This window comes from Copadichromis virginalis, linkage group LG4, assembly GCF_057382275.1.
Source record: "Copadichromis virginalis isolate Kocher_CV1m ecotype Utaka linkage group LG4, C_Virginalis_male_GT1.1, whole genome shotgun sequence".
NCBI classification, from domain to species: domain Eukaryota; kingdom Metazoa; phylum Chordata; class Actinopteri; order Cichliformes; family Cichlidae; genus Copadichromis; species Copadichromis virginalis.
The window spans coordinates 1208919-1222037 of NC_140621.1; the positions used below are offsets into that span (position 1 = coordinate 1208919).

General features: G+C 45.9%; 1 protein-coding gene across 3 annotated transcripts in view; it reads right to left on the reverse strand.

The window, feature by feature from the left end:
• Positions 1-11398, reverse strand: part of abcc1 (ATP binding cassette subfamily C member 1 (ABCC1 blood group)) — a 31687-nt gene extending 20289 nt beyond the window's left edge. For all 3 annotated transcript variants that reach the window (XM_085453053.1, XM_085453052.1, XM_085453054.1), the window contains exons 1-13: positions 11257-11398; positions 8473-8649; positions 7499-7624; positions 7195-7332; positions 6941-7066; positions 6299-6360; positions 5912-6043; positions 5599-5826; positions 4085-4262; positions 3782-3943; positions 3375-3467; positions 2118-2321; positions 1823-1969 (exon numbers count right to left, since the gene is read on the reverse strand). In XM_085453053.1, the coding sequence (XP_085309179.1) occupies positions 1823-1969; positions 2118-2321; positions 3375-3467; positions 3782-3943; positions 4085-4262; positions 5599-5826; positions 5912-6043; positions 6299-6360; positions 6941-7066; positions 7195-7332; positions 7499-7624; positions 8473-8649; positions 11257-11304 (1821 nt within the window). In that variant the 5' untranslated portion in view covers positions 11305-11398. The remainder of the gene's footprint in view (positions 1-1822; positions 1970-2117; positions 2322-3374; positions 3468-3781; positions 3944-4084; positions 4263-5598; positions 5827-5911; positions 6044-6298; positions 6361-6940; positions 7067-7194; positions 7333-7498; positions 7625-8472; positions 8650-11256) is intronic.
• Positions 11399-13119: the final 1721 nt, after the last annotated feature.

Below are 13119 nucleotides of genomic sequence, written 5' to 3' on the forward strand. Positions count from 1 at the left end.
GGAGCCAGTGCAAAGTCTATCTCATCATTTGGATCAAATCATGGAGTCGTATTTAAATCATGTGCAGGAACAGCGAGATGTGACGCTAACACGTCATCATATCATGGACACTGTGCTCTGCCCCTGGGCTTTGGTTTGTGCACATGGTGCTGGGCGGAGCAGCCTCCTCACACTGGGCAGGCTCACGGACAGGTGTTACAGGGGAGGGGTTTGTACTGTACAATATAAAGCGCCTTGAGGCGACTGCTGTTGAGATTTGGAGCCATATAAATAAAATTGAATGGACCTGTGAGCTGGATGTTGATGTACAGAGTCTACATTAATGATCTCAGCATTCACCTCAGTTCTCCTCAACACGTCCCCCACGAGCTGATAGGCCCTGGATGAACTGTACATCATTGTCATTGGCTTAGAGAACTCTAAACCCAGAGGTATGAAAATGCTACCAGCGTGTCACAAACCCTCCCCACCCTGCCTTTGGGGAGGAAGACCACGCTTCCACACTGCTGCTGCCTGACTCAAGACTCAAACAGAAAGGAAAAAAAGCCGTTTTCAGGTTCAGGAACAGGAAACTGAAGCTGAGGAGGTCTTACAGGACAGGTCTTAGACATCTACTGGAAACCCTGGGTAAATGGTGGCAGGTGTGCTAACCTCTGCCTAAACTCCGACAACTCTGAAGTTTAAAAAGCAGCCAGGTATGACCTCTGGTTCCATGGGAAAGCCCAGGAGGAACTACGAGGATAAAGTGGAGTCCAGCTTCTATGACCCCAAGCAGCTCTGCTGGATCCCTGACTATGAAAGGAAAACAGTGTTCAGATGAGCTATGCTAAGGAAGACGTTTCATGCCTGGAGAGGGCAGTCAGGCTGCTGATGGGACATTATCCTTTGAAAAGGTCAACCCACACAAAGCTCCCGGACCAGTCGGCATTCCAGGTGGTGTTCTCAGAGCATGTGCTCCACCATCTTCAACCTCTGAAGCAGCCACAGGAAATCAACAGTTTCATGTTGCACCAACGCCTGACCCCTCCTCTCATTGGCCTATAGAAGGAAGAGAGCCACACACGCTGCCCTCACCCACCTGGAACAGGGGAGCACATATTGTGACCTCCACCATCAGTCCTTTGAAACTCTGACCTTTGGACGTCCATCAGCACTTCCTGACAAACAGGAACCAGTTAGAGAGCTGGAAAACACACTTCCTCCACTGTCATGACAAACACGGGACCATGCAGAGCTGAGAGCTCAGTCGCCCTCTGTGCTGCTTAGCTAGTCGTGACTGTGTCAAAGCTTTAATATCCATGTTATATTCTTACATACACTAAACAGCATTACTGACTACAACAGCATCATGTTTGTTTTAGTGTAGCAAGCTACAACGTAGCATTACAACCAAACCACACCTGGAAACCCAGTCAAGCGTTCGTGTTAGCAGGCTGCAGACTGGGCGGAATGGTTGTAAACCAGTTGTTTATGTCACTGCAAACCTGATATGGTTGCCCCGTAAACCGCTTCACTTTTGTACAGTAGGAGGAAGCAGAGCCACATGGTCACCTTCCTGGGTCTCCTTACCTGGATTACATCCATCAAAACATCCTTGTGATGGTTGGTACTACACGCCCCACACTCAACAGCTTTTAATGCAACAACAAAAACATCCAAGCTTTTACTTAAGGTCCTTAAGCTCATGTATACCAGTCCTACCATCCCAGTTTGAGCACTGGCACAGACTGGTATCCATCTAACGTTTTGGTAAACCTGAAGCTTTCTTTGTGGGTTTCTTTGTGACGGGATGAGTGTGCGAAGAAGACGGAGGGACACGCACCTGCACCATGCTACTGATGACCATCGGCAGCATGTTGAGAGGAAAACGCAGGATGTTGAAGAGCGCCAGCGACACAAAGGCCTTCTGGGCGTCCAGCACGTTTCGTTCATCAATCAGCACGTACACAGCGAAGGTTGACAGGGCCACCTGTGCAGTGACGCAAAAGACATGGCAATGAGAATTTCATTAATGACAGCAAAGTGCTGTGTTTGGTTTAACTGATCTGCAGCCGCTCTTTGGATGTGTGTAATGTTTGTCCACTGTGGTGTGTCGCTCTCTTCCCCGTCAGACTTACAAGGAATGGTGCACAGACCCAGGTGAAGGTGGACACCGCCCCCAGGTAGGCAGCCTTTTTCAGGACACGCAGCTCACTTTCACGAATGTCTGACACCTTTCCTTTGAAGGCCAGCTCCCAGGCATACAGCTTCAGCACTTTGATGCCATTCAGCATCTCATTCATCAGCTTAATGCGATTGTCTTTACTCTTCATCTGAGCCACCTGCAACAAACACACAACACTGTGCTACAAACAGCTACCAGCTAACAACGTGTGTGTGTGTATAAATGAAAATAATCACTGTACTTGCTGTCACTCGACACGTTATCACACACTCTTTAACAGAAATGAACTGGCATTGACATGGTGACCACCCAGAGCAAACTGTGCATCGACACAGTGCTTCACAGATTTGAGGCCCGTCATCTACCGCAGTGTTTCCCAACCACTGGGCCGTGGCATGTAGGTGTGCCGTGGAGGTTATCTGGTTCCACCTGATTGGTACTCTAAGCGACGGCGTGAGTAACGGGCAGAACAATGACGTTCTCTTCCACTAGAGGGCAGTACAACCACCTGCTCTAATAAATGTGTTGCCAACCGGCAGTAAAAGCAGAAGAAGACGAAGAAGAACTTAAATAACAGTCATGCTGTGAGACGATGTTTAAAAAGAAAGTGTTCAGTCTGACCTGGTCCTGGAGAAAACTCGACCCAGATGAAGGCCCTAGCATGAGTAGTGGTCAGAAGGAAGCAACAAAGGTATACTGGGACAAACCGAGCCAGTTCTGCTATATTTGGTGGAAGAATGATCCGTATGGTTTTTGACATTTTTGTTTGGTGGAGTGCTGCGGGATTTTTCTAATGTGAAATATGAACCGTGCCTCTAAAGCCTGGGAAACACTGAAATGTATAATTCTATCAAATGTATGTATTGGGAACTTATTTACTGGAAAATGTGGTAATTCCAGTAAAGCCTGACATGGATGTGTACATGGGTACATGTGGCGCCTAGAGCCTATCCTAGCGTTCCCAGGCGAGATGCCCCCTGGAGCCGCTCCCAGTCTGTCATGGGGCTAACACAAAGACTTTCACACATACGTCCAATGATGCATGAAGCAGGAGCACCGTGCATGGGGAACATGTAAGCTGCACACAGAAAGGCCACCACATGGCTGAAGGATTGAAAGCCAGCCATAGTTATAATAACAGTAGAACATGAAAATGTAAGGAAGGTGTATACGGGTGTAGGATGTGGGGATAATAATACTAAAGTCCCACCTGGTAAGCTTTGGTTTTCATTGCAATTACAGCATTAACAGGAACCATGAGGACCATCACAGCCACTCCAGCCAGCACAGACGGACCCAGGTTCTGCACACACGACAACAAACTGCTTCAGTGCAAGCCTGTGGGGCATTATTCACACTAGTGGAACCATCCTTCCACAAGCAGAGCGGCACTTTAAAAACAGATTTGTTGCACTTTAGAAAAGGAGAAACCAGCTGTAACTGACAAGCATTACATTAAACATCATCTGGAACAATCAGGCTTCCGCAGCTGCCCAAGCCTCATGAGCTGAGCCGACACACAATAGTACGTTTATTTTCTTTATATTGAAAGTATGTAAGCAGCATTAAACATTTGATTTTAAAAATATATTTAACGTTTAGTTTACTTAACCTGACCTGCCAAAGAAAGTAGAGGGCCAGGACCACCTGCAGAGGAGCAGACCATATCATGTTGATGTATGTGATGAGATCCATGAAGCGCTGCGCGTCCACTGACATCAGGTTGACGATTTCTCCCACTGTAGAGGTTCGCCGTGCCGCGCTGCTGATGACCAAGGCCTGAGGAGCAGATGAAGCGATGAGATACAGGCTTTTCAGCAACCAGTGATGGACAGAATAACAGTCAGATGGTTACATTTATCAACCTTCATCACGAAGAATCTAAATCGCTCTGAAGAAGCACTTGTGTTTGTCCGTTACCTTCCTATAGACGGCTCCAATGACTGCAGTGCGTAAGCGCATGCCTGACACAAAGCATACATGAAAGTACTTCTGCAGGATGAGTGACTGCACGGAGGTGCAGACGAAGAGCAGAGCAGCGTAGAAGTAGCCCTGCCAGGAGGGGGCGCTGGAGTCATTGACAAACTGGATAAGCAGTCTACAGAGAAACAGGAAACAAAGGAACATTAAGCACCCTGCCCCTCGGTCCTTATTGAAACTGCATCGTGTACTCGTGTAGCAGAAAAACACGGAGCAGCCCAAAGCAACACGTCGCACTGTCACCACAACCTTCACACTTAGAGTCATCATGTAATCAAATCCATTTATTTTTACAGCACTTTTCACAGGATAAAACCACAAAGTGCTTCACAGTAATATAAAACAGAAATACATAAAATAATCAAACACACAGCACAAATCTAATTAAAAGCTAATCTAAATAAATGAGTCTTAAGCTGCTTTTTAAAAGAATAAATACAGTCAAGTCAAAGTAAAGATGGAGGGAGAGCACTCCACAGCCTGGGGGCCACCGCTCTAAACATCTGTCTCCTCTGGTCTTAAAACGAGTTCGTGGGACTACCAACAGCCTTTGATGAGAAGATCTCAGGCTGCGAGAGGGAGCGTGGGGCTCTAAAAGATCAGAAATGTAAGCAGGGGCATCACAAGTCAAAGCTTTAAAAGTCAGTACCAAGATTTTAAAATGAATTCTGAAGTGTACTGGAAGCCAGTGTAATGAGCGTAACACTGGTGTAACGTGCTCTCTTTTTGGTGTCTTAGTTAAAAGCCTTGCAGCAGCATTCTGGACTAACTGGAGACGCTCAAGATTCCTTTTGCTCAAACACAGAAAAAGGCTGTTACAATAATCTAAGCGAGAAGAAATTAAAGCATGAATAACCTTTTCTAACTCAGACAGCAAAGTTCGCAGTTTGGAGATGTTTCTTAGCTGAAAAAGGCAGCTCCTAATTAACTGTGAGCGTGTTGTTGTAGGGACATGGCAGAACCAAAGATCACACCGAGGTACCTGAGGCTCAGCTGAACAGATGAGCCGAGAGAACCAAGATGCTGTTTGATTAGAGATATCTGGTTGTCGGGGGCAATAATTTAATGAAATGTTGGTCTTTCACCAGCTGGTTCACATTTGCAGCTCTTAGATTTTGTGTTCAGTTCAGAGCACCCAGCCTTCTTAGGGTAACTGAGTGGGTGCTCCACAGGGGGACCTGACGGTGAGACCTGGAGGTGGAGTCCTATCAGCTTTGGGTAGCCCATTGATGGGTACGGAGCGCCAAGCGGAGCTCGACTTGGCGCTGAGCAAAAACTTGTGTGGGAGGAGTTTGTTGAGGCACAGCAGTCCTGGCAGAGATATATTTAGTGCAACAGATGGGCTCTGATGTGTTTGAACAATTAAAGTTCTAGAGCATGATAAATGCACGATGCAACTTCAGACAGATCAACGACTCAATGTCATCTTATCAAAGGGTCTACAGTTTCCTCACCGCAGGATCTCAGGGCCAACAAACATTAGGATGTCCTGGATTAATTTATAGATGCAGGAGATGAAGAAGTAGGGCCCAAACGTGAGGCACAAGGCCCACAGCAGTGAGGGCTCTTTATTTTTCTTTCGAGGTCTCAGAATCAAGATCTCAGACTCTTCCACAGCTTGGCGCTGAGGGTTTTCACTGTGGGGCACTCGCTTGGACGAGTACAGCATTTTCTCCTCTGACCTGTGAAGAGAAAGCAGAGTTAACCTGGCTGGATGTTTCCCGAACAATCTGCATTTGTATAAAGAAGTTTGATCCCTTTCCTGACCTTTTAAATTTTTGGCACTGTGTGTTCCAGCGTTTGACCAACTGTGGGACGACTCTGTGGGAGCAGTCCTCAGCGTTCAAAGACCACAGGTCCTTCTCCTCCAGTGGGCGCCTGTAGCCTGTCATCATCATTCTGGTGGAGAGGTTAGGACAGGTAGGAGGATAAAACAAAACATGTAGAAGCTCAATGCGCAGTAACGTTTCCAGAAAGCCCCAAAGGACCATGTAGAAACCAGAAGTTTCAACACAGAAGACGTCAGCCTTGTCTTAAATATCAATAACAAGCTCCTTCTTTAGAGATGATACCGACCAATGTGAGATTTTGTTCATCAGCTTTATTACACAGAAATAAGAGCACGTTCACCGGAGTGGAACGGCGTGTTCCTACCTGGTGATCCACCAGAAGGTTATTCTGGAGAGGAAAGACGCTCCAGGCTCAGGGCACGGATTCTGCAGACAAACATCGAGCAGTTAGACACAATGATTTCCACGGCTCAGAAGACGCAGCAATGCTTTCACTGTACTACCAAAAGTATTCGTCTTTCTCCCTCCACACATCACATTCCCGATCCGTAGGTTTAATATGATGTCGGCCCACCGTTAGCAGCTCTAACAGCTTCAACCCTTCTGGAGTGTTTATGGGAATCTTTGACCGTCGTTCCTGAAGGTCAGACACTGACGATGGATGAGAAGGTCCGGCTCACAGTCTCTGCTAACTCATCCCAGAGGGCTTCTGCTGGGTTGAGGTGGGACTCTGAGTTTGGTGTGGAAGAACCTGACAGGCCTGCACACTGGTCTTTATGGACCGGTGCACAGTCACGCTGGAACAGGAAGGGGCCATCCCCGAACTGTTCCCACAAAGTTGGGAGCATCAAAATGTGCAAACTGTCGTGGCTTCCTGAAGCATTAAGAGTTCCAGGAACAAAGGCCGAGCTGATTTGGAGGGGTAAGCGAATACTTATGGCAATACAGTAATCTGAGTATAAATGAGTGACAAGGGAAGAAAGAGAGATTCGTCAGGCAGCCTCACAGAGTCTTTAACTTCCCGGGAAAAGAGGGGTGGCTGGTCGGTCAGGCTGGACAGGAACAGAGCAATCAGCAGCAGAGCATAGTAGATGTAGAAGGTGGTGTACCTCCACACACACACTGTCTGAGGCTGCACAACAAGAGCATGTTTTTAATCAAACAACCTTATTTTGTTTATTTACTGCAACATCAGTTCGATTAGTAACCAGTTATTTCTCATCATGTAAGTAAAGTGAGTCCTGCTCAGTGAGCACTAACCTGCTCCAAGGCCTGGAAGACCTTTGACCTGAAGGTGACAGTGGCACACAGCAGTGCCAGCAGCCAGTAGATCAGCATCACCCCTGATGACTGAGCCCCCTTCATCCGCTCATAGTGGATTAACATGACAGCCAACAGCTGCGGCACAAGCACATATTTTATATACTAAAAGAAATGGTCCATTTAGTTTTTACAGCATATATTAAAGAGTCAAGTGACAAAAGAAAGACTACCCTAAATAACAAAATACATGTAAGCTTTTCTCAGCTCCGTAAAGAGACGGTAGAGACAGCTGGACGCTCACCATGGTGAGGCCCAGTAAGGTCGGACTGACGAGGCGGACAGGTGCTGGGCTGCTCACATGACTCCTTTCCCAGAAAGAATAAAAGACATCTGACCAGCAGATAATCCAAAGTAAAAAGCCAACAGCCTGTGGAAACAGATGAAATCACTCCTGGATTCGTTGGTAAATACATTTGGTATTTAGTTTATAGACATATGACTGACATCTCCCACAGTTACTGTAGTGACAAGTGGAACCAACCAATGAAACTACAAACACACTGTTCAGTCACTGTAATTAAAACAGCTAGATTAGATTAAACTGTGATCCTTGATAATGTCATCTTTGGGTAGCAGAACATCAAATGTTTAAACTGTGAAAACACGCAATTAAAAAATAGATAATGTCATTATGACTGTGATAGCAGCAATATAACGTGGTACTAATATCATAGAGCTGTAGGAACATTTGGTACCAGTCAGGTTAACTGGTAACAGGCCAGTAACACGACTGTCCCCAGCCTTCCTCCTGGTTAGGACAGGCCCAGAACCCTGGACTATGAGCGGCCCACGAGGCATTCAGATACCAGGACCCCCTCACCTGCCTCTGCTCTGAGTCCCTCCTGAATGACTGAATTCAAAAGTCCAGCAACAGGCCTCAGCTCCCAGACGACTGCGGACTATTTTTAAAAGAGGGAATCCCACACAGCGGGAAACATGGACGTTTTTAAGAGATGCGTTACTTCCAAAAAAATTCAAAATGACCTTGTTGTTTTTTAATTGTACCTTTTCCTCAGTTTAAACATTTGTTTTTCTGAATAAATGAATAAAATGATTTCATTCAGTTTTCCACAACATCCCATTTTCTTGAAGTTGGAATTGCATCATGACTCGAATCTTCAAACATTTGTGTTTGAACGAGTTTCTGCTTTGCTCCACTGACAGAACAGATGAGTGCAGTGATGAAAACTACTACAGCGGGCTCCCATAACTCACAGTTTTGGCTTTGTTGAGGTGATTCATACATATATATCCATGGTCATGGGTATGGAGGTAGACGAGGTAAAAGGGTGCACATATCCAAAGGTAGAAGCATGGCAGCCACACCAAGACAGTGTTCTGGAAACACTGGGTGAAGTCGGGATTATCGGTGTACCATGTACGGTTCCAATCCTGGAAAAGGAACAGTAAGGCTGAAGACATCTAACAACAGCAGGAAAAGACACTCCTGACACACATTACTTATGTGTGGCCTGGAGTTATTCATATAGCTTTCTTGTCTTATTTAGATCAACAATGTTGCATTTTACTGCTACATGCAGCTGCAAAAATGAAAATGAAAAGAAGACCTCATCACAGTATAGGACAGGTGTCCAACTCCAGGCCTCGAGGGCCGGTGTCCTGCAGGTTTTAGATGTGTCCTTGATCCAACACAGCTGATTTAAATGGCTAAATGACCTCCTCAACATGTCCTGAAGTTCTCCAGAGGCCTGCTAATGAACTCATCATGTGATTCAGGTGTGTTGACCTAAAATCTGATCTAAAACCTGCAGGACAGCAGCCCTCGAGGCCTGGAGTTGCCCACCCCTGCTATAAGACAAACTCAGTTAAACAGACAATAACAAGGCAACTCCCAAAAAGGTTTTGTAGGTGGTGGACACAGACCACGGCCCTCTTCTCAGCAGACGGGACTGATTTTCCTCCATTTTTATTACCAGATGACACCTACAGCCCAATGACATGTATTCCAGCTCATCCAGGATGGCATCTGTATGCGCCACTGCAAGAACGTTTGCTGCATCTCAAAACTGTAGAGATGCTAGGATAAGGTCTAATGAACTCGAAGAGCTGGAGAGAGATGCAGAGGAGCAGGAAGTATAAAAAGCACGTCTGTGGCCACCACCAGTGACCCTTCCCTTTTGAGGCTAACTTGTCATTACTCTCTAGTGGACTTATGACTCTGGTTTGGACCAAAGCAAATCAAAGTGAGAATATGTTGTGAAATGGATTCACAACAGTAGATAATAGAGTTTATATTATACTTTAATGATGGAGTGCTATTTTCAGTGTCCCTACCTGGAGGCAGTAATGCTAAATGGACTGCTTCTGATATCGACCCAGAGCTTTTCCACTCTGAGCACTCAAAGCTTTACACTTTCACCCAATCACACCAGCACTAGTTTTTAGTGCTATCTAACTAACATTCATACACACTCACACTCCGACGGATGCATCGGAGAGCAACCTGCAACATGCAGAATGAAGCAGACTGGGATCAAACCACTAACCTTCCAGTTGGTAGATGACCTGCTCTACTACCTGCTACAGCCGATATCAATCCCTCCCTGTTATGTGACAGGAGCCTGACGTAAAAGGTTCGGCAAACAGTGAGAGATGGCAACCAGTGTTGTGATACCCATTACCTGACTGCAGTTTCAAAGTATGGTGACTTCATGTCCCGAGCAAACAAAAGAAACCATGACCTACGTACCAGCTGCTGCCAAGTCCCATGGCAAAAATATAGCCTACCAAAGTCATCAGCTGTGAAATATTAATAAACAGCAACTTTTTATTTTTGTTATTTCAACTAAACATAATCCTCAGTTTGATCACACCAGTCACAAACACATACCTGAAACTAATAAAGGATGGAGACAGATCGAATGTGCTCAAGTTACTAATTACAGCCAATCATTATCTGATAATACACCAATTCACTGTAAAATCATAACGGTTGTTATATGCACAGCTATTCCCCCTCAGAAACCTTCCTGTTCTGTAGGATGTGTTTGGTAGACGCACCATGGTTGCTGTTGTCGGTGCCTGAGCTACCAGTCAAGCTACGTGATGGATGCTTGTTTTGGTTGAGTTTAAGTTTCTCAGTTAATGTCATCTCAGAGTAGCGGTGCATGAGATGAGCCCTCCTGGCCGTAGTATTCCCACAGCATTTTATTTTATTGAACAAAATACTGATACTTGGTGTTTCTGTATCTGCTGTATCAGCCCCCACCCCCGGGGTACACTCCATCCTGTGGTGTTACTGTGAGCAGCGCTCAGGACGAGCTTCCATGTTGTGGAGGGAATCAGTTTGATGATGTCACACTTGTACTTGAATTCTTCATGATCCGAGTTGCTCGCCCTGTTAGCTAGTTCAGGTGAGTGTGTGCTGTTAGCACCTACTACATGCCTGCTGGTGTGTGAGGTCCTACCCAGCTCCATGTGCCTGGGGCTCATCCCTGGACCTGTGCTGACTGCTTTGCTACATCGATCCTGGGCCACCTCTTATATTGCCTTGCACACTCTTTGGGCACTGGCTGCTTTTTCACTGCAGTCCTGGTTCCAGAACCAGCTTCAGGTCAGACCCTTAGGTCCTTCATTACCGGCAGGCTCTGACATGTCCTCAATAATGGTTTTAAGCACACTACCACAGTGCCACGCGTGGGAGAGAGACCACAGGACACTTCATAACATTCGCACTGTGACTGATGACAACGAGTTCCTACAGACCAGGAAACGAGAGGGAACAACACAAACACGAGCTCGGTGAACACTTGTTCCACTGCGAACCTTCCATGTTCAGATCAGAGAACATGTGAAACGGCCAACGGAGGCTCAACGATCAGCTGTAACTTCTAATAAGAGAAGCGCGTCCGACGTGACTAAATAACACGCAACCTGCCGTGGCTTACTATTAGCACGTACCGGGCACCGGCAGCCAACGCCAGCTACGAGAGTTTAAAGCTAGAGGAAAAGACACGGAGTCTGTGACAGGTAACTCACCCACAGGGGATCGGACCTGTCCACGCTACAGAACTGATCAAACCCCATTCGCTGCGAAGCATTAGAAAAGCCGGGGCTGCGAGCTCAGCTTGTTTTGTAACGCCTGTTAAGACGAACCGGAAGGTTGTTCTTCTTCTTCTTCGGTAATTCAGACACTCGGCCCAAACGTCTACACTGCCACCTACAGCTTCTGTAACGTTATGGCTAACTACACTACGCCATTTGTGCGGTGGGATTGCTGCTGCGATAGTTACAGGAAAAGAACAGGCCGTGTGACTCGTGTCATTACATAGAGCAGATAGTTTGGTACTGTGGAGTGCAAGCAGGTGTGCCTAATAAAGACTTTACGACCCAGATGTGTGTTTGTGCTCCCAAAACTGTATATTCACAGCAAGAAAGACAGAAAAGGTCATCATTAAAACGATCCCATGTTACACCAGCTGTGTCTGTGAATGTGTCTTAGAAATCACTTTGAGTACTCATCTGACGAATATCACTTCATTCACATTTCTAATGTAGCCGGGTGGAAAATGGGAGAGAAATGTTTATCTTTTCCTTTCCACTAGTGGGTGATGTTTTAAGCATTTTCTCTGGTTGTAGTAGAGAGTGGCTGGTTTTCTAATGTTAAGACAGTACCTGCTCCAGCACCATATCTAAATGCAAGGGTTCATTCTAACCTAACCAACTGCCCAAAAAACTACAAATACCTGGACAGGAAACAGGAAGTTCTTTTGTGTGTAGATGCAGAGGAGGCATGTGATATGTTATGGAGAGAAGGATTTTTGATTAAAATAACAGATGAGTGTCAACAGTAAAATGTATAAATGTATAGGTGGATAAGAAATTTCTTAGTGTTAGAATTAAGTTCAAATTATCAAGTAGAAAACAGTACTCTTCAAGGCAGTATAGATATTTACTATTATGCTCAATTATATTTTTAGCAGTACAGGTGAGTCTGTGGGTATCACAGTATTTGCACATGATGGGTTTATTTGGAGGAGGGGAAGAAGCAAGATTAGAGGAGGCATTAGATTATCATCATACTTCAAATCCTCATAATAATCTGAAATTATATCAGAATCAGAATCAGAAAGGGTTTTATTGCCAAATGTTGAGCAGGTTTACAACATTAGGAAATTGCTGCGGTGCTTCAGTGCAAACATACTGTTATAAATACTGTTATAAATTAAGCTTAAATAGACATGAAAATAAAAATGAGAATAAGAATTAAAAGTGCTAAGTAGATAGATATATACATGATATATACATGAGTGCAGGTGGTGATCAGTGCCAAACATGGAATGAGGCAGTGACACAGCGTAGGGTCATGTGTTAGTGGTGGGAACAGTCATATGGTTATTGTTCATGTGTCCAACAGCAGAGGGGAAGAAACTGTTCTTATGGCGAGAGGTTCTGGTGCGAATGGACCGGAGCCTCCTGCCTGAGGGGAGCAGGTCAAACAGACTGTGTCCAGGGTGAGAAGGGTCAGCTGTGATCCGAGCTGCACGCCCCAGTGTCCTGGAGGTGTACAGGTCCTGCAGAGATGGGAGTCTGCAGCCAATCACCTTCTCAGCAGAGCGCACAACACGCTGCAGTCTCTGTTTGTCCCTGATAGTGGCTCCAGCGTACCACACGGTGATGGAGGAGGTGAGGATGGACTCGATGATTGCAGTGTAGAATTGCATCATCGTCCGTGTTGGCAGGTTGAATTTCTTCAGCTGCCTCAGGAAGTACATCCTCTGCTGGGCTTTCTTAATGACGGAGGTGATGGTGGGCTCCCACTTCAGGTCCTGGGTGATGGTGGTACCCAGGAAGCGGAATGAGTCCACAGAGGTGATGGGGGTGTCAGTCAGGATGATGGGG